Source organism: Mustela putorius, unplaced genomic scaffold (genome assembly GCF_011764305.1).
Source record: "Mustela putorius furo isolate JIRA1106 unplaced genomic scaffold, ASM1176430v1.1 tig00003871_pilon_pilon_pilon, whole genome shotgun sequence".
Lineage (NCBI taxonomy): Eukaryota > Metazoa > Chordata > Mammalia > Carnivora > Mustelidae > Mustela > Mustela putorius.
In genome coordinates, this window is record NW_025422023.1 from 7,663,624 (window position 1) to 7,684,011 (window position 20,388).

The 20,388-nt window shown below is 44.0% G+C and overlaps 1 protein-coding gene across 1 annotated transcript in view; it reads left to right on the forward strand.

The window, feature by feature from the left end:
* Positions 1 to 20,388, forward strand: part of DAPP1 (dual adaptor of phosphotyrosine and 3-phosphoinositides 1) — a 49,356-nt gene that overhangs the window by 19,343 nt on the left and 9,625 nt on the right. The window contains exons 2-4 of the mRNA XM_013054055.2: positions 1,627 to 1,749; positions 5,565 to 5,698; positions 17,689 to 17,819. Of these exons, the coding sequence (XP_012909509.1) occupies positions 1,627 to 1,749; positions 5,565 to 5,698; positions 17,689 to 17,819 (388 nt within the window). The remainder of the gene's footprint in view (positions 1 to 1,626; positions 1,750 to 5,564; positions 5,699 to 17,688; positions 17,820 to 20,388) is intronic.

Below are 20,388 nucleotides of genomic sequence, written 5' to 3' on the forward strand. Positions count from 1 at the left end.
GTACACTATCCATTCATCTTCAATAGCTCTTCAGTCACTGGCATAGTTGACATCACTTGTGTAGTTGCCTATGATCCCTTCCTCTCTGCTGCCCTGAGCTGGGGGTCCCTTGCAGGGGCGACTATCCCCTGTACCTAACTTCCCATTTTCCAAAATAAACTCAAGATAATAAAAAAATTATATTTGAGGCCGAAGAAAATCACATTGATGAGAAGTAGCACAAGTTAGGGTTTGTGGGTCTCAGTGGTTTCATGTAACCACTACCATGTCCTGAGTTCTGATGTTTGCCAGGCCTGTTTCGGCCATTTCATGTGTGTGAATGTGAGTGGTACTCACAACTGCCCATGGGATATGGCTAGTATGAATCCTGTTTTAGAAGTGAGAAAGCTGAAGCTCTGACTGGTTACGTAACTTGCCCAGGGTTGTGCAGCTGGTAGAGGTGTCTATCACCTAGATAGGACTCGAGTGAACCAACTCCAGGGGCCACAATCCCATCTCACCACGCTGGACTGCCTCTAGCGAGTCATTTAAAAAATGTGTAAGATCTATGGGGAAAGGAGCAGATCAGTGTGCCTAGAATGCTCTTATTTCCACAGAGTTAGGAGGTGGGGGTTGTACTAGAATGCCTTCAGATGCATCGCTGTCTCTGAGGGGGAAACATGGGGAAATGGCTGACCTTGGTGTCCTCTGGAAAGAAAACAGAGGAACTGGGGATTCAGGGTGAGAACAGGGTTTTTACTGAGTCTTCTTTTTGAGCCACTTGGGGTTTTTTCTTCTACCATGGATCTACGTTACCTTTTCTAAAACAAACTTTTTAAAAAACATATAGATTGATTTGAAACTCCTTGGGACTTCTCTTGGCTCCTCAGATACTTGTCAGTTTGAAACACGATCTGATGGGGTTTATGTGTCAGTATAAAACATTGGAATTCCTTGTGTTCAGCTTCATCTCACTGATGACTGTGGACTTCAGTATAGTAGCTCAGAGGTTTGCAACACTGCAAAAAGCAGGACCATACTTGCAAAAGAGCTTGTGAGAGAGAGATCAAGAGAAAGAAAATTGGCCAAATCTTATTCTTAATGGCTATTTTTTTTAAATTTAATTTAATTTTTTTTATACACATATATTTTTATCCCCAGGGGTACAGGTCTGTGAATCACCAGGTTTACACACTTCACAGCACTCACCAAAGCACATACCCTCCCCAATGTCCATAATCCCGCCCCCTTCTTTCCAACCCCCCTCCCCCCAGCAACCCTCAGTTTGTTTTGTGAGATTAAGAGTCACTTATGGTTTGTCTTAATGGTTATTTTTGACTGGGACTTTGAAAAAAATCTTGCTAAAGGGAAGACCCTATCTCCAAATAAGGTCACATGCTGAAGTACTGGGATTCAGGACTTCAACATACGAATTATCAGGACACAGTTCAACCCATAACCTTGCTTTTCGCCAGTTTTCTCTACTTTCCCCTCAGCCCGGCCCAGAGAGTTCCTTGTCCTGATGTTTGGTCTCTGGGGTACCTGTGGTGGAGAACATGGCTGAGGTCATCTCTGAGAGGAAAACCCAGTAAAGGAAGAGTCGCCTGTGGTGAGGCCCAAGTGAAAGTGTGGTTCTCTCCTTCCTAGGTGGTATCACGGCAACCTCACACGCCACGCGGCCGAGGCTCTTCTCCTCTCAAACGGATGTGACGGCAGCTACCTTCTGAGGGACAGCAATGAAAGTACGGGGCTGTACTCTCTCTCTGTGAGGTAGGACGCTGAGGAACTCTATGAATTCAACATTGTTCCAACTCTTCCTTACACAGGCATTGACTCTATCATCACACGCACATTGCCAGGTAACAACATTCTCACATTGCCAGAAAAAAATTCTCTTGACTCCTGGGAGACCTGCAGCTCTAAGGATTCCAAGGCCTGAATGGTGGACTATGAGAACTGTTCTTTCTCCTTCCCTCAGCAGGAAAGGAAACGGGAGAGCCTAAAGACACTGTATGAATTGTTTAGTGTCTCACTTACCTGATGGAGAAACTGAAACCCAAAGTGCTAAATTGTCTTTGCACCCCATTAATCATTGATAGAAACAGCACCAGAATCCAAATTCCTGAAACCTGGCCCGGTGTCCTCTTAATAGTTCTTGCTAGCCCTGGAAAATCAGAACGATTTGTGACTGTGCAACATTCATAATCACAAACTCAAGCAGGCAGTAAGGCAAATTTTAAGGTTGTTTTTTTTTTTTTTTTCTTTCTATAAATGGATTGACCTTTCTCCAAGCTCCACTTTCTCTGAGTGTTAATGGAATTAATGTGGTCCCTACACAGATCTAACCTGTATAATGGTCCAGTCCTTCCAGGGTCCCTCTCCTCCCCTGCTTCCTTCTAGCTGGCCTCTTGATCAGGGAAGCTGACCTCGCCCGGTGATAATTGGGAGGAGGCATTGGTTTTCGGTCAGCATCTGTCACCTTGGCCTCTGCGGGCGTGTAGCAAGGCTTTCTGGGTTTATGGGGAGTTGCCTTCTGCTTAGACTGGGGATGTGAGGATCCATGAAATTGACAACCTCAAACGGTTACTGTTTTTTTGCTGTTCTAATAGCACCTCCATGTGCTCCTGAAAGGTCCCTTGGGGGGCTCCTGAGTGGCTCGGTTGGTTAATCGACTGCCTTCAGCTCATGTTATGATCTTAGGGGTCCTGGGATTGAGCCCCAGGCCAGACTCTCTGCTCCTCGGGGAGCCTGCTGCTTCTCCCTCTCCCTCTCCCTCTGCCTACCTCTCCCCCTGCTTGTGCTCTCTCTGTCAAATAAATGAATAAAATCTTTTAAAAAAAGTGTCCCTTGATGTAGCACCCCTCACGCTGATCTGACATGAGGTTTTCTCTATTCTTTTCTGCCCCACATGGTCTAGGCCTCCTCGTCACTAACTCAACATCTACATCTACACTCCTTTACCTCTGAATCCTTTACCCTGAATCCAGATTAGAGACCATTTGGTTTTGTTTTTGTTTTTCTGTTTTTTTTTTTTTTTTTTTTTTTTTTATCTCCTCTCCCTCTGATAGGGGCAAAGACTGGCTTCAAAAGTATTTCCTGAAATAATTGATGGCAGGTTTCTATGAGCTCAAAAGCCAAGAATTAATTTTCTTTTCTTCTCTTTGTGCTTCTGGACTTCCGTATTTTCTGTGCCCATAATGAATTACCCCAAACTCAGTGACTTTAAACAACTCCATTGATCATCTCACAGTCTCTGTGTGTTGCAAGCCCAGGTGGTTTCTCCAGTTTCTCTGCTGGGGCTCCTGCCAGGCCGAAACCAAGGTGCTGGCTGACGTTGTGGTTCAGCCGGGACTCAGAGTCCTCTTCCCTCGACCTCTTCTTTTTGGCTTCATTCCTTTTCATTCATTTCCTTATTGCTGTAGGACTGAGCTCCATCTTTTCCATGCTGCTATTGACCAGGGACCAGGGTCAGCCTCTGGAATCCACACACAGTTAGTTCCCTGCCACGTGGCCCCCACAGGCAGTTCACAGCACAGATGTTTGCTTCCTTCTAGAACAGTCTCTCTGATCTCCTCTCCTGTGACCAGCCAGAAAGAACTCTTTGCTTTTACCAGGACTCTCACATGATTAGGTCAGGCCCACCCACACCATCTCCCTGTTGTCAGGTCAGCTAATGCAGGGCCGAATTATCTGCAAAATCCCTTCATAGTAGCATCTATACTAGCATTTTATTGAATAAATGGGAAAGGCTTATGTAGTCCAGGGACTGAGGATCAGAGTTGCGATAGCTAGCTGCCTGCCACATCATGGATGGGAGATGGGATAAATAAGAGGTCATGGAGAAAACACACACACACACACACACACACACACACACATTCATTAACATTTTTCATGTTACTCTGCTATATTTTGCTTAGAATTTTTCTAAATAACATTTTTGGGAAAAGTATTCATCAGACATGAAATTCTGCTCAGGTAGAAGCAAGAATGGTGCTTTCTCTGATAGACAGCTACAGGTGAAAATCTCATCAGGTCATTAGGCTGCAAATCGTTTAATGCATAGCTCTTCCCCAAATCACTTAACAAACCTGCGGGAGTATTCGATCAAAGAATGTTAACTTCTCACCTGTAGATGTCTCATGTGAGCAATTCGATCAGAAGCTTATTACAAACAGGCGCATGTATATCCCATCTGTATAAAAATGTAAAATTCACCAATTTCCAAGACAAACACTTGGAAATACTTTCAGAAAAAGAAATAACCACCAGCAGAGGTGACAGGAACCATAGACTGGCTCAGAAGACTGGCCGATTTGACTCGTTCCCTGGTTCACTCCCTTAATAATCCGTGTTTGAGAGCATCCGCTCTATGCCGACCACGGTGGTGAGTGTTGAGAAGGTTCAGACTTCGCTCTGAGGAAGTTCAGCCTCATGGGGAGTGGGACGCTGCACAGGTAGTTGTCTACAAGGTAGAATGCAGTAACCCACGGGAAAGGAAGCAAGATCTGTGCTTGGAGGGTTGAGGAGAGCAAAGCAAGTAACTTAAGATGGAAGGGTCATGCAGTGACTGACAGAGTAGGTGGTATTTAAACTGATGCTTGATCAGAAACAAAGAGGACGCTGTTGCAGGTGAAGGGGACTGGGGGCTGTAAGAGCTAAGGGACAAGAGAAGAAACTTCTAGAAGAACTGTAGGTCCACTTGGCTTAGAGCAGCCATTCTTAGGGTGTGGTCCCCAGACCAGCAGCATCACCGAGAACATGTTAAGGGTGCAAATTCCTGGGCTCCACACCTTGGAAGTACTGAATCAGGAATCCAGGGGGTAGGACCCAGAAATCTGGGTTTTAACAAGCCCTCCCGGTGATTCTGATTTCTGATGCTTGCTAAAGTTGGAGCAGGTCATTCATAGAGAAGAGAAGATTAGTGGGAGTCAAATAATGTATCTCTATGTAAGACACATAACATTTATATATATTATGTGTAATATAGAATTTATATATGCTTTCTATTTATATATGTAACTTATAAATAATACGTGATTTATATATTTATATATAACTATATATACACTTACAATTTAAAATTTATTTAGTGCTCTGCCTTATTCCAAAAGTGAGGTGGCAAATGACGTTGTAGGAAATTGTGTATTTTATTCAGTAGGCAGTGGAACCAGCATGGCAAAAAAGGGCAAATTCAGTGACAGAAACAGAATTCAGATGGACTCCCAAACAAGTAAGAGAGAAGAGCCAAAAAGAGGAGAACTTGGGGAGGGTGCGAGCTGCCATTTCTATCATTCCCTATTCTCTGCTGGTCTTAAATACTGAAGGGGGTTTTGGTCAAGGATAACTTTGGGTAAATCAGAGAATGCACGGGGAGAATCTCCTCTTGTCTTCTATTACAGTGAAAAACTGAGAAGAGCTCTGCCAAAAAAGCACGAGTACTTTTAAAATGCCAGTGGTTTCAATAGCTGCATTGTAAGGCTCAGTTTTTAGAAGAGTTTAATGGTGATGCTAATACCTAAGTTTATATTTCTCTTCTTCTTCAAAGCCTTAAATAACCTTAAGCATTTCTTTTTCCCTTTCAGAGCCAAAGACTCTGTCAAACACTTTCATGTTGAATATACTGGATATTCATTTAAATTTGGCTTTAATGAATTCTCATCTTTGAAGGATTTTGTCAAGCATTTTGCAAATCAGCCTTTGATTGGAAGTGAGACAGGTAAGCAATGAACAGATAGAGACTTCAACTAGGAGACATTGTTTCAGGATAGAGGAGGGACAGGGAGGATTTCATTAAATAGTTGTACTTCTGTTGAATTATGTGCTTATGATACACAATTAGATATGTTTAGAAACAATTTTTTTCAATTATTCTGCTATATGTTACATTAATAAACTATTCATATAGTTTATTAATATATTAATATATAATACAAACATTATATATACATACATATATACATATATGTGTATGTATGTGTATATGTTTATATCAGTATCATCTTTGGGTAAAAAACAATGTGCTTCGTGCAAAGTAGATAGTTTTCTTAGAATGCGTCATTTAATGGATTGATATAAAATATACAATTTTTTTAAAGTAGTCTTTTCACTTTATAACAATAAATATAATCAACAAAGAAAGAAGAAAGGCTGGAACAACTTTCTGATTCCTCATAATTTTAGTATGGACCATTTGCATATTGGGGAGACCCATAAAAGATAATTTTGAACATTTAAAAACAAAATTCTTACTTAAATTTCCACAAACATCACTGAATATTGCAAGTATTGACTAGAAATTGCTCTCTTGAGCAAGGCCTTTATTCACCATAAAGTTCTGTTTCTCTTATCTTGGCTTTTTAAGTTTTTACACTAGACTTAAAGATGGATAGAAAATTTTGAATTTCCCCGTTTGAGTGGTTAAAGTCAAACTAGAATATTGAAGTTTTAAAAACAAAAAACACGTGACCTTGGTATTTGAATTATCCGACTTGATTTTCTGTACCAGTTCCATAAAGTAAGCAGAAGATCACCCCTGTATTTGTGATACAGAATCACAATATTATGTGACCCGAGTGATGGTAACTCTCAGTTAGTCAAAAGCTGGGCAATTCCAGAACTTGAGGCAGAAGAGGAACTCAAGACTTAGCAGCACTGCTGTTTTACCATGAACTTGTACATACTCATTTTCTGGGTAAACATGGCCAGTGGGCTTTCTGTTAACTTCACTGTGGTGGGGAGAGATGCCAGTGGGGAAGTCTCTCTTAAATTCACTGTGGGCCTGTTTCTGCTGTTTCTGTGGCCTGGATAGACCCTGAGATGAATCATACGGTATCAAGTGTAGACGAAAAGCACAGTGGAAACCACAAAATAGTTGCCTTACTTTATACTCACTGCACAAGACCTGTAATAGAATATTCCAAACTATGAACTTGAAGCTATAATTTTTTTTTTCTGGTGGAAATTCTTCCAGTTGGCCCTGGAAGCTACCTCCTCATTTAACCAGCAATAGTTCTCATCACACATGGCAGGTGGGCCTGTATTATTTATTTCCATCGCTCCCAGCATTGGCAAGCTTTTCAGTTTCTCAAATCCCTTCACTTCCAACCCTCAGTTTTATTCACTTCTTGGTCACTAGAACTTGAGAAGAGACGTTTTGAAGCAAAAGACTTTGTTTTATCTGCCTCTGCTGTGTCCTTCTCCACGTCCCCCAGGTCCCGATATGTTGCATGACGCTTCGGGTGAATGAATGGATGAGTGGGTGGAAAACTGTGCGTGAGAACTCTGTGTTGCCTCAAAGCCATGAACAGTGTTATCTTGCAGCCTTCTTTCTTCCTCCAAGCAACATCAGTGTCCTTCTTTTAAACACTCCTCCTAGATTCTATTTTTAACCCTTTGGATCATTCTCGGTGCTCCTTCCTGAACTTTCTCCAAGTTAGAGAAAAGGTGCACACTCTAACCTATCAAAATGTTTCAAAACAACAACAACAACAACAACTTTAAGACCAAAGTGCATGTAGTGGTGTTTGGTTGAACCTTTCTGGCACAGGTCCGATCTCCAGCCAAAAGGATCACCTAAGATTTCGCTGAAGTATAGACACGTTGACATTGAATTCAGGACAATGAAATTTCCTGTAAATACATTAAGTTTCCCTGTTAATATGTCAGTCTAACTAAAGAAGGTTTACCATTAATCCATTAGGGATTATGAAAAAAAAGTATAATCCTGACTGCTGGGGTAGTTTTATCCAAAGCTAGTATTATTAACATTAACCATAACTACTTTATGTATTGCGCTGAAACTCAGGAAACTAAGATTTTTATCGTCTCTGCTGCACCTTCTCTGTTCCATCATCATCCAACAGGGAATTTGATATTATTCGAATGCCTGTCACAGGCTCTTGATGCTTAAGAGTCTGTACTTGGCTTACTAACTTCCAGCCTTTGAGTTAGATTCCACGGACTCTGAAATATTCCTCTTATCTGTCCCAGCCAGATGAAGGCAAAGCCACTGAGGCTGGGAACAAGGGGGAAAACCCATGACAAGTGAGTGTTCTAGTTTTGCCCCTCTGAGAGTAATAGGCCTCAGGAAACAAGATAACGTGCTGAAGTCATGATGACTCTTAAGCCCAGCAGATTTTCAGAAGTCACAGTCAGCACTGTGACCTGTGAATAACAGTGAATGGAAACCAGGATGCCACCTTCCAAAAATAGGTCTCTTCTTATTCATTTAAGTATTGGCTCCTGGTGTTTACCCGCAGTGATGGGGGAACCTCCAGGCTCATGGTTTCTTGTTCACCATCAGAGGAAGGGCAAATTCCTAAAGTTTTCATTCAGGTAAAGATTACCAGGGGAGGTATTTGCCTGCACGATGGATGAGGCTTGCAAGGGTTCTCACCTCCAGATCCTAGGAATGGAAAGGACTCGAACTGGGTATGTCAGTCCACTCCTTTTAGCCCAGACCCCCTTCAGGCCAGCATCCCCCTGCAGTGCATGGGGAGTGAATTTAAGAGAGACTTCCCCACACTTAATCTACTGGACACATTACCTCCTAGGGCAGCGGGGGGCGGTGGGGGGGAGAGAGGGGGAACCTCCAAAATAACCAATAGCCTTACACTTCACCTTATAGTCATACATAATATAGAGGGGATCCCAGGTTTTCCTTAGGCTCTGGGTCTTAAGAAAATCTTTGTATTGAGGAGACATAAAAGTGTTTACCTCAAGGGAAGAATACTATTTTGAGATATCCTTTTTCCTATTCTATTCCTATTCTCTACTCTTTAAACTCTGAGGATTTCTGTTTCCTCATTGGAAGAGTGAAGATTTCCTAAGCAAGATCTAAGCCCCCTGACAGCCTCAGTATTCTATTATTATAATTTCCCTTGCTATAATCTGCATTTAACCTTTCCAATCTCCATGAAAGTTTTTGTTCCCTCTAATTTCTCCTTACTGACACCCATAAATACTCTTAAGGTATTTCTGACTGTCAAATCCCAGTCATTTCCTAAGTATATCAGAGAGACATTTGACATGTTCTCTCCCTTTACTTTCCTCGGTGGCTCTTTCTGTTCTAACATATTGCATAATTCACTTATAAAAAAATCTTTGCAAAAAAATTTTTTTTAAATCTTTGCATTGCTATGTAAATCTTATGAGAAGAAAGATGTTTGTCAGTTTCGTGCCCTGATCCTTCCTCCCAGTAAGAGAATAAATGCTGCTAATTATCCACATTTCATCATTTCATGTTGGTTTCCCATTCATCCATTGCCCAAGGCTGCTTTGCAACGTGCATGGCAACACTGTAACCAGCAAACTTCCGACAATTAACTTTTACTTCCAAAGTTTATGTGGAGCGTCATTTGAAATGATGCTTTATGTTGTATGTATGGTCAGTAATGATTAAATTCAGAATTTGACTTTCATTTGTAATCATAAGCTTCTATGTAAAACTTCCTTCATATGTGTACATGGCTTCTAAAATTCAATTCAAATTAGACTTGGAAATTTGAGACTTTTTTATTAGCATGGATATGTTTGGTCCATTATCAATTTTTACTGTATTCTCTTGTAATTAGCTAAGTTTCATATATATAATCTTGAAAATTTAGACAGCATTTATTTTATTTTATTTTATCTTATTTGAGAGAGAGCACATGCATGCACAAAGGAGCAGGGGAAGGTGGAGGGAGAGGCAGAAGGGTAGAGGAAGAGAGAAAGGGAGAGAGAGAATCAGACTCCCCACTGAATTGTGGAGTGCAGAGGCCAATGCAGGACTTGATACCAGGATGCTGAGATCACAACCTGAGCCCAAGTCAGATGCTTAAATGACTGAAACACCCAAGTGGCCCTAGAGAGCATTTACTTTTATCCTTAAATATCCAAATATTATTAGAACAAAAATTACCTTTCCTATTACCTTTTGTTTCTATTAGAATACTTCTGTGTAGGGGCACCTGGGTGGCTCAGTGGGTTAAAGCCTCTGCTTTCAGCTCAGGTCATGATCCCAGGGTCCTGGGATCAAGCCCCACATCGGGCTCTCTGCTCTGCAGGGAGCCTGCTTCCCCCTCTCTCTCTCCCTGCCTCTCTTGCCTCCTTGTGATCTCTGTCTGTCAAATAAATAAATAAAAATCTTTTTTAAAAAAAGAATACTTCTGTGTATGAAATAGTCATACACAATGTATTATAGGAATTACTGTGCTGGGACTTTAATCACCTACCCAGCATGATACAAGTCAAGTGCTATGTTTGTGCTTACCCTTTATAATAATTGGTTCTCAGTTTTGAAGGTCCTATCTGGTTCTTTCTTAAATGTCAAATTTCCATTTCTCTTTTTGTCTTGATGTGGGGATTCCCAACCTCTTGATAACTGCTATAGTTATTATTATTTTATTTTGTAACCCCAGCCTTTTTACCCAGGTGGCATTTAAGAATAATGAAGTTAAAATTAATTGTAGTTTGAGACTTGTGTGACATTTCTGAAAATTATTGGTGACAACTCAGAATTCTGCCAAACCACAACCAAGAATCACTTCTTTAGCTTATGCTCACCAAAAAAGGAAATTTTCTTAGTTTGTGATGAGGTGTGTTCGAAAAAGGAAAAAGCAGGCAGGGCAGGAAAGGGAAGCAACATTTGTGGAGTGCTCATTGAGTTCCTAGCGTTCTATCAGACGTTTTCACATATATCAAATTCTTTTTTACTCTTCTGTACCACCCACCATAAATGTGAAAGTTGTCCCATTTTCAGATGAGGCGATCAAAACGTAGGCATTCTGAATTATTGGGGCAGGGGGCACCGCTGGCAGGCATCAGAGCTGCGAGTGGAATCCAGGCCAACCTTGCTCTGAAGCATAGGGGCTTTCCATTCACATCACGTCTCCTGGTCTACCAGTCACCTGGCAGCACGCCATCGCCGCGGCAGTGTGACCCCGAGTGGGTCTGGATGGGAAGATTCCCTGCCACAGTGACCTAAGAGAATGTCTGTAGGACATGGCGGGGCTCTCCCCGACTCTCTTCTTTAAGGTCTGTAATGATATTTTTGGTTTGTGATGTAAAGAATGTGAATCAGTTTGAGCCTCTGTCTTTGTATTTACTGCTGTTCTCATTTTATTTACATGAATGGCCTTTTGAGAAATGATACTGTCTCAAGAGGATATCAAGATATCAAGAGGATATCTTAAAACAGAAAAAAAGTCAACTAGAAAACAAACACACAGAGGCCCATCTTATTTATGTCCCTCCAGAAAGGATACAAAACAGCCTCTATAAATACAGTCAGGTAAAATGAAATGTAAAGGTTGAATGGGAAGGTGGAAGAAAGGGAAACTGAGGCACAAAGACTTAATGGCCCCAGGAGGACAGTCTTTAATGGATAACGTACATTTACAGGAAACAGGACACAGCTCTGGTCACTCAGTGTCCTCGTACTTCTTACGCCTGCCTCGAGCCTGGGTGTTCAACTGGATGTATAGGCTATTAGTATGGGAAGGGAGCCTACAGACCATCTCATTTTTCCTCTACAAATGAAGAAACTGAGGTCTGGTGAGAAATGTTGAGGCAAAAACACACATCTCCATTCCTCAAGCTGCCTCTTAAAGAACCCATTTCTTCGAACTTTGATCCCTGTGTATGCTGTCTTGCCTACCATGGAGCATATTTCACAGGCTGTAGAGAGTTTCCATTGGGTGGCCACCATGGCTGAGAATAATACCGTAAAATGAGTAAACACAAGAACTCCCCGTTCAACTGCTCACCAGCTGGATGTCCTTGGGCAAATTACGTAACCTCTCTGAGATTCAGTTTCATCATCTTATAAATTAGAGCCGATGATCTAATAGTTCATGACTTACTGGTGAAGATTGGATGGGATTAAGTATGTAAGGCTATAAAAATAATTTTTAACACGTCTTTCCATGAAGCAGTTTATGGTAATTCACTCCGTCGTATTATATGCAAGACCTCTACCTTCTTTGGTAGATCATGAAGAGTTCGTGAGGGATGATTGAATTTCTGTTTATCAAATGTTTATGTCCTCTCCAAATTTTAAGCCAGTTCCACAGTGGATTCAGATGAAAGGTTAGGTCAAGTGGCCGCTCCAAAGAGAGTGACCTGACTTGACGTGGGTATTTCAACAGAATCTTCCAACCTGGCTGACTGACCTGCCTCTCATTCCTCTGTATAGTTCTCCCTGGGAGACTGGACAAGGGAACTTAAAGCCCCTGTATATGTAAATGAACACAGTTTCTCCAGCACCATTTTATAATGGGTTCAAGTTCATCTGCTGAGCAGGTTGCAAAGACAAAAGGAGAAAGATCTCGAATATTCCTGTCACTCCCTCTGGAAAGCTCCTTCCCACCAGCAAGAGGTGACAGAGGAAACTGCCACAGATATGCCAGTTGCCAAGCTTGTTTTCTGAACCCGAGGGCAAGGACAAAACATGGATGGACGTGGTCCTATTTTAATTGAGCAAATAGGTATTGAGCACCAACTATGAGCCACGCTGTGATGCTACTGACAGTAGAGTGATGAATCAGACATCATTCTTACCCTCAAACATCTTACAGTCTGGCCCGAGAAACCTGGTGGGTAAGCAGGTGCTTTAGTGCATAACAGAAATACCCTGAATAAAAGTTTCCCTTTTAAGACTGAAGGAAACTTTGGTGGTTCTAGGCACTTTCAGGAGGAGAAGCTTCCAGGTTATTGACGCTGCTCCAGGAAAGTGGAGTGTTTCTCTCTGCCTCCTTTTCTCCTGTTGATCCTGAAAATACATTAGCAACACAACACAATGGCAAGCTCCTAGGATTGAAGGGAGGCCCCTGCTCTGCTCCCATTAAATAACTTTTAATTAAAAAAAAGTTTCCCTTGTAGGAGCTATATGTGCTCTTGAGCTACTCTCTGTTGCAGAGATCACCCCAGTGCCTGGGCGCGAGGCTGCTCCTCCGGTGTCGCTGAGGTCCCGCGAGGTCCCACGAGGTCCCACAGGAATACAAGCCAGGGTCGGAGTGGGCGTCCTGTAAGTTAGCAGTGCAGCCACGGCAAACTGAACCGCCTCCCCTGGTCTGCTCTGATCCCCTCAAGAGCGTACCTCCACGCAGCGCTTCTGAAACCAGGTTTCACGTCAAAGGCCGGAAGCGACAATCTCCTTCATGTAGCTCAGAAGCTGAAGTGAAACTTGCAGCCAGGTTTCCCAGACCTGTGGTCGCAGAGCTTCCTCTCTCCTCCCTCCACCAGCCCCTGCCTCCCGTTGCTTTGTAGCTGAATTCTCCGAACAGATCCTGCTGTTCGTTTGGCCTATCACTCACCTGGAGTTCCTCCTGGAAGGGACCAAGGGCCTACCTTGGACCTTAGGTGGAAATATAATGAGTTTGTGGTGGCTACATTTTCTAAGTTTCTTTTGATTGCAAATGACAGAAACCCACCTTGGCTAGATGAATTTAAAAAACAAAAACAAAAACAGACAAAAAAAAAAAAAACAAAACAAAAAAGATGGGGGAGAGAAGTGGATTTTTTTTTTTTTTTTTTTTTGGTAAGGATATTAGTATTCTTGTTCATAATATAAAGGCAGGATGAACACCAAGTGCCAATAAAGAATCAGCCCCATGATCACGGCAAGTCTGAGGCTTTCAGCAAACCGAAAAGCCTCCCTTGGCCTTGCTCTGATCACCTCAAAAATGTACCTCTGAGACATTTCTGAGACCTGGTTTTATGTGAAAGGCAGGAAAGAACAGTCTCCTTCATGTAGCTCGGAAACTGAAGATAGTGGGCCTTTTCCCTGGTAGATCCCTGGGAAGTGAGTCCCGTGAGTGCACTGGGGGGAGGTGTTTGTGGGGGACACCCAGGGTCTGTGGGGATCTACCCTGGAGTACAAGAACGGGACAGTCTCTGCTGAAGGGGAAATCATCGTAAGCCCAGCAGCCGTGCCAAGGAGTCTATGTATTGTTTTCTCCTTGACCAGAACCATCAAGCTAGGAAGACCTCAAGAGGTGGATTACCAGTGGGAGCTATCATTTTATAAGTAGATTGTCATTTTCTTCATTCCACCATTCAGTCTAGCCTCTTTCATGGTCTTACTAGCTAAAATCAATCTAAACTCAATTCTGCTTTCCTGTTGACTCATTAACATTTCTCTCGGTTTAGCGTTTGTTGGTTAAAGTTTAGAAGAGGTTTTTGAAATAGAATATTGTTCCCCCCAGTGAAGGTTTGGACAGCTGTACTTGACGTTGTGGTCCCGTCCTTATCCTGGCACAAGGTGATCATGACCCTGGGAGGTTGGCTCCTCCCAGGCTCTTCTCTGACGTAACCCTGACCAGCTATGGCATTCATGTATCCCCTCACTGATCAAGCCTTCATTATGTCAGCATCTCTACTGGGAGGCGGGGACACAAATATAAGTTTGGCACCATACCTGCTCTGAAGGGACTCTCAGGGTTGGGAATTGCACCTGTTGGTTGAAAAGACAATGGGTTTACAATACCAAGTGGTTAAAGCGTTGTGGCTCAGGCAGCACCCCTGCCCAGAGGTCCTTATACTGTAACACAGCGGCCCCCCAAGGCTGTCCTTATCTTCCAGGAACTGGTGACCCCCCCAAAGATGCCCACCTCTCTCCCTGCACCTGTGAATATGTTACGTTCTGTAGCAGGAGGGAATTAAGTTTGTAGGTGGAATTAAGACTACCCGTCAGCTGACTCTGGATGGGGAGGTTACTCTGGATTTTTCCAGGTGGGCACCCTGTAATCATAAGGGTCCTTGTAAGTAAAAGATGGAGGCGGTAGAGGGAGACCCAGAGACGTGGCAGTGTGGGCAGGTCTCACACGCATTGTTGCTGGCTTTGAAGATGGAGGAATGGGGCCACCAGGGAAGGGCTGGTGGCAGCTTCCAGAAGCTAGAAAAGACAGAATGGATACTTCCCTAGAGCCTTTCCAGAAAGAGAGCATCCCTGCCAATCCCTTGATTTTAGATTAATGGGACCCATTTCAGACTTCTGACCTCCAGAACTGTAAGATAAGAAATCTGAGTTGTTTTAAGCCCTATGGTGGTGGTGATTTGTCACAGAAACAAAGGGAAGTCACTACAGGTAGTATGCTTGGTTATGTGCAAAACCGGAATTAACCCGGTGTGCCTTTCCAGCACATCATTTAAAAAAAATTATTTTCATATTAAACATAGGGAAAAGAATGAAAATCTAGCATCCTCTGGGAAGAGAAAGCACGAGATTTCACATTTTTTCTAACTTGAAAACTGCTTTGAGGCTTTGGCTCCAGGCCCCTCTCCTCCACTGTCAGATGGAAGGTTTACGAGGGGCCCGGGCGGCTTAAGAAAGGCCATTGGCGGCTACTAGACTCTGCCATTTTCATTCTTGGCAGAATGTCACACATGGGGCTTTTTTAACTCGACATTTAAAAATGCATGTTCCAGAGATGCGATCATTGGGTTTTCGTCTAAGAATTTAAAAATACTCTATATCAACGCGTAATAACATCTCACATTTTCACAAAATACTTTTTATTCAGTGCTTCAGACAGCCTTGTGAAGAAAGGTCATTATTCTCACGTGTCTGAGGAGGAAACAGGAGCTAGAACGATTGTCCAGGGTCCACGGGAACAGAGTGGCAGTGGTGGCTCATTCCATGATGCCATGGTGACCGTCGGGCATATCATTGGAGGGAGGGGCATCTTTGCGGGGGGCATCTTGGAGCCAGGCCCACATTCACGAGCACCTGGCACCGTTACGATGGTGTAACACGGCCTCCAAGCCGCGCAACGTCTGCTCTTGATTTCGGTGTCTCTGCTTTCATTATGACTCTAAAACTGTAAACCTGTCGCTGGCCCCTTGTCCTGATATGACTGGATCTGTTCTCATGAAAGGATCACCTTAACAAGAGAGCGCTGACAATGCGCAAGCATGGGATGGGGGCTGCGGGTCCCTGTGAAAGCCATTTTTCACTGTGATCCCAATGCTTCAGGTGTGACCTGGGTGCAGAAGAAGGAGGCCAGGGTCTCATTCTTCTCTGGGGCCCAGGTCAGAGACCCTCTCCTGGCTTTTCTCGGTGATTCTTGTCAAGGGACAGGAGGGGGTCCCATGGGCCTGTCGTCAGAGGCCACAGGTGTTTCTTCAGTCAGTGGGTCATGCATACTCGAGCACTGAGCACCAGCACTATAATCGGCTGGCTTTGTTTGTAGGTGTATTTTTATTATAATGTACTTTTTACCTGCAGAGCTGGTCTCTGTCCTCATTGTCTCTCTTAACACCAGTTCAAGTTCCATACTTTCGTTTTCTTTTTCTTTTTTTTCCTTCATTTATTTGAGAGAGAAAAAGAGCATGAGCAGGAGGGAAGGGCAGAGGCCAAGGGAGAAGCAGACCTTCCGCTGAGCAGGGAGCGTGATGTGGGGCTCAATCCCAGGCCCCTGGGATCGTGACCTGAGCCGAAGGCAGATGCTTAACCCACTGAGCCACCCAGTGCCCAAGGTCCATACTTTCTATAATCTTTCGAAGTACTTTTTCAAAGGCGCCTTCTCACCACCCTTATGAAATAACACCCTCTTCCTTATGCCTCCCTCATCACCTGCTATGCCTTTATCTTGCTCTGTTAGGGTTTCTACAACACTGCTCTCTCCTGACATATTGTATTTCTTTTCTTTCTTTCTTTTTTTTTTTTTCTGGCTCCCCAACCAGCGAAGCAGGTGCTGTATCTTCTTTGTTTGCTGTTGTATTCCCACGGCCTGGATGAGTGTCTGGCACATAGGAGAGCCCAGTAAATATTTGTTGAATGTATTACTGAGTTCTGTTCTCCCTGAATGGTACAATCTCAGACCTGCCTTTACAAGACCCCAGTGAAATAAAAAGAAAGAAACCACAGCAAGGAGGAAGAAACCCTTAACTTACTCTTTTTATAAAGTGTCTATTTCTGATCAGGTGATTGACTGGGGGAAGACCAAAAGTGTTGAGTCAGAAGTGCTCTCAGGTTTGGAGAGACACGCCGAAGCCCCCCAGAACTGGCCCCTGTTGGAGCCCTTTTTCTGCCTGACCCTCTCCTCCAGGTGGAAGTAAGGGCAATCATGCATAAGGCAGTTCAGGTCACGTTCACTAGAGCAAAGCAGATTTTCATGTAGCTTATTTTGTTCATTGGGTGGTAAGAGACAGTAGGGGTAATTCAACGAGTCCACTTCTCCTGAGACCCACTGATCTGTTATAAGTTTGTTCTGAAACTACTGAGCAATAAGGACTGTGGAATAAATCCTCTCATACCGCAGTGCATTTGTTCCCTTTTACTTTCGTGGCTTTTGTAAAGCCTTCCTGTAAGTTTCCAGTTACAGCTGAAGGTCTAGATCCATGTGGGCCCCTCCACGAAAGTTATTCCCAAGTGTTCCATGGAAGGGGTCTTTGGGGCCCCCAGGAGCCCCCAGCATGCGTCATCCTCATCTCTGACCCTGCTCTTATCACCCTGTTCATTTAAATGGCAACCCGTTAAGTAAGATCCATTGCTAGTTCTGTCTGAGCACTGGAAGGACAGAAATCATCTCCTCATGCTTTCTATATCTAGTGTCCACCTTAAGTGCCTGGCACATGGGTGCGACTCCAGAAACGTCGAGAAAATGAGCAAGTGAAAAGATGAGAATGTAAGAGGCTAAAATCTAGCCGTGGTTCTCTGGTTGTTAGCCTGTGGGCCTTCTTTCTGGGGCTGCTGTCTGACGATGTTCTTCTGTCTTCACTCAGGCACCCTGATTGTCCTGAAACACCCCTACCCGAGAAAAGTGGAAGAACCTTCCATTTACGAGTCTGTCCGGGTTCACACAGCAATGCAGACGGGCAGAACGGAAAGTGACCTCGTGCCCACTGCCCCTTCCGTAAGTGGCTGACCGTGGTGCCCTCGCAAATGTGCAAGGAAGTGTTAAGATACTTTAAGAAGTATGTTTGTTCACGTGAAAACTCTACCTTGGGAACTAAAACCTGAAAAGGAACATCCAGCATGAAGCCCGTGACTCAGTTTCTCTGATCCAGGGTAAAACATTAAAAACAACAACAACAACAATGCCATAGCGATAGATAGGATTCTAAATACTTCAAAAACACTGCTTAAATTCCTGTCCTTACTTAGAAGGGGGAGAGATGTTGATGTTCACACAGTTGGCTACACTGTTACTCGTCCACGAGTTTCTTCAATTAAGAATTATTTTTTTTTTAACATTTCAATTGTCTGTGAAGGATAAATATGCCCCACTTTGACTATAAAATCTCAGGATGTTGTTTTCTCCTATTCTTTCTCTCCTTCACTGAAGGGAGGGTACAGACAGAACACATTTGCACTTCTTGGCAGTGGGGACCATTGTTCAGTTTCTGTGCAGCCCGAGCATTCATTGTTCCTCAGGAGCCCATCCGTGTTTGTTCTGTGAGCTGTGACCCCGCAAACATGCCTCCCGGCACCACTTCCGCTCTCCCCTGCACTGTGCTGGCGGCTCTCCTGTTCTTCCTCTCTCCCTTGTTTGCCGAATACTCCTGGCATAAGGCGTCAGGATTTGTGTGTGTAATAAAGAAGACAACACACAAAGGAAATACAAAGCAGGTTGGAAAAAAAAAAAAAAAGGTCCTACATTTACATTTTACTGTAGGACCTATCCTGCCACCACAGAGATCTTTCTTAAAAAGCAAATGGGTCACATGACCTCCCTGTCAACCTTTGGCAGTGCCTGCTGTCTTCCCGGTCCACCTGGCCCTGCTCTCTCTCTGGCCTCGCCTGTGCTCCTCCCATGCTCACACCAACGTGCGTTCCCCTGACTGGGCTCCTTCTCCCCTCCCCGTCCCTGACATGTGCCAACACGGTGGCTGTCCCTTCCTGAGCCTTGAAGACGGATGTCAGAGACCAGTGTCTCTCGGGATGCCCTCCTGGGCCCCTCCTAGCGTTCTTTAAAATGGCCCTCTTTTGTGTTCCCAGCACCCTCTGCTTGCCTTTACCCTGCAGTCCTCATAGAGCAGGGCAGAAGGGCATGGCTAACACCTGTGCATGTGTCTGCTCACCCCTTTCCCCACCCCCTTGTGGGCCTAATACTTCTGGGGACAAGACTCATAACTTGTCTTTGTGGCTTTTTGGAGCCTAGCCTGGTTCACGGCGCACGTTACATTTTTGTTTCTGGGCTCCGTCGACTCACAGATAAAAATCCTGGAAATGGTTGAAGGAGGTAGTTTATTTAGCTTTGTTAGAGTTGGAGAAGGAAGCATCAAACCCCAGAACTAGCAAAACTGAGGAAAGCAAGACCATAAATACTCCCAAGTCAAAATGGACCAAAGAACAAATCAAGCTTTACGTCCTAATTGATTCTTCGATTTCCAGCCAACCCACCCCTCCCTGAGTTTCCTCTCTATCCGCCTGCTTCCCACCCCTGCCCACCAGTCACCTCAACATCTCGCTCATCTGTCCTCTCCTCGGTTACCCTTCCCTTAAAGATCCCCACCCAGGGTCAGTTGTACCATATACCCTACTATGTGTGCTCTTTATCAACAGTAAAATGTAGGACCTAATCTGTAGACCTGGTGTGAGCAGGAGAGCTAGCAGCCTTAGGTGGAGACAGACCTCTTGAAACCAAATTCTGCAAGCCTTATTGCCTACCTTCTTGGCACACTCCAAGGATCTGACAGGTTCTCCTGCCCGAGTGTCTCAATATGCCTGGGCACAGAAGGTTCTGTATAATGGAGTTTTTAAAACAATATTGAGGGATTGGTGGGGCATGGCTGCACCCACACTGTATGATGACAAATCCATGGAGTTTACTGTGCATTAATACAGGCAGAAAACGATCAACATTTTCTAGTGTCGCAGGGAGAGAGAACAGTGCAAGGAGAGAGAACAGTGCAAGAGCCCAAGGTGGGAACTAAACTGAGGTGTTTTGAAGATTAGCAAGAAGATTATAATGATCGGCATGAAGTGAAGAGAGGCAATGTGGTAGGAGATGAGGTTGTTGAGGGAAGGAGGGGTCAGTCATGTCAGGTGGCGTTTTTCTCAAAGGGCCCACCCCTCAACTGAGTGCTGGGAAATTCATAGTGCTTTGGGGCGCTGCTGGCATTAGTGGGTGTCGGGAGCTAGGAAGAGCCTGACACTTTAGCCTGCTTGCACACTATTAGAGCTGCACGGCGTCACGGCAGACTGCTGGTTGGCTGCCATTTCCTCTGGAAGGAGACACTGTCTCCATCTTCTAAGGTTGTTTGCCCTAAGAACATGCTTTAAAAATGGGTCTGTGAGGCGCCTGGATGGCTCAGTCATATAAGCATCTGCTTTCAGCTCAGGTCATGATCCCAGACTCCTGGGATTGAGCCCCACATCGGGCTCCCTGCTCAGTGCAGAGTCTACTTCTCCCTCTCCCCCTGCTCCTCTCCTCTGCTCATGTACCCTCTATTTCTCAAAGAAAAAATTGTTTCTTAAAT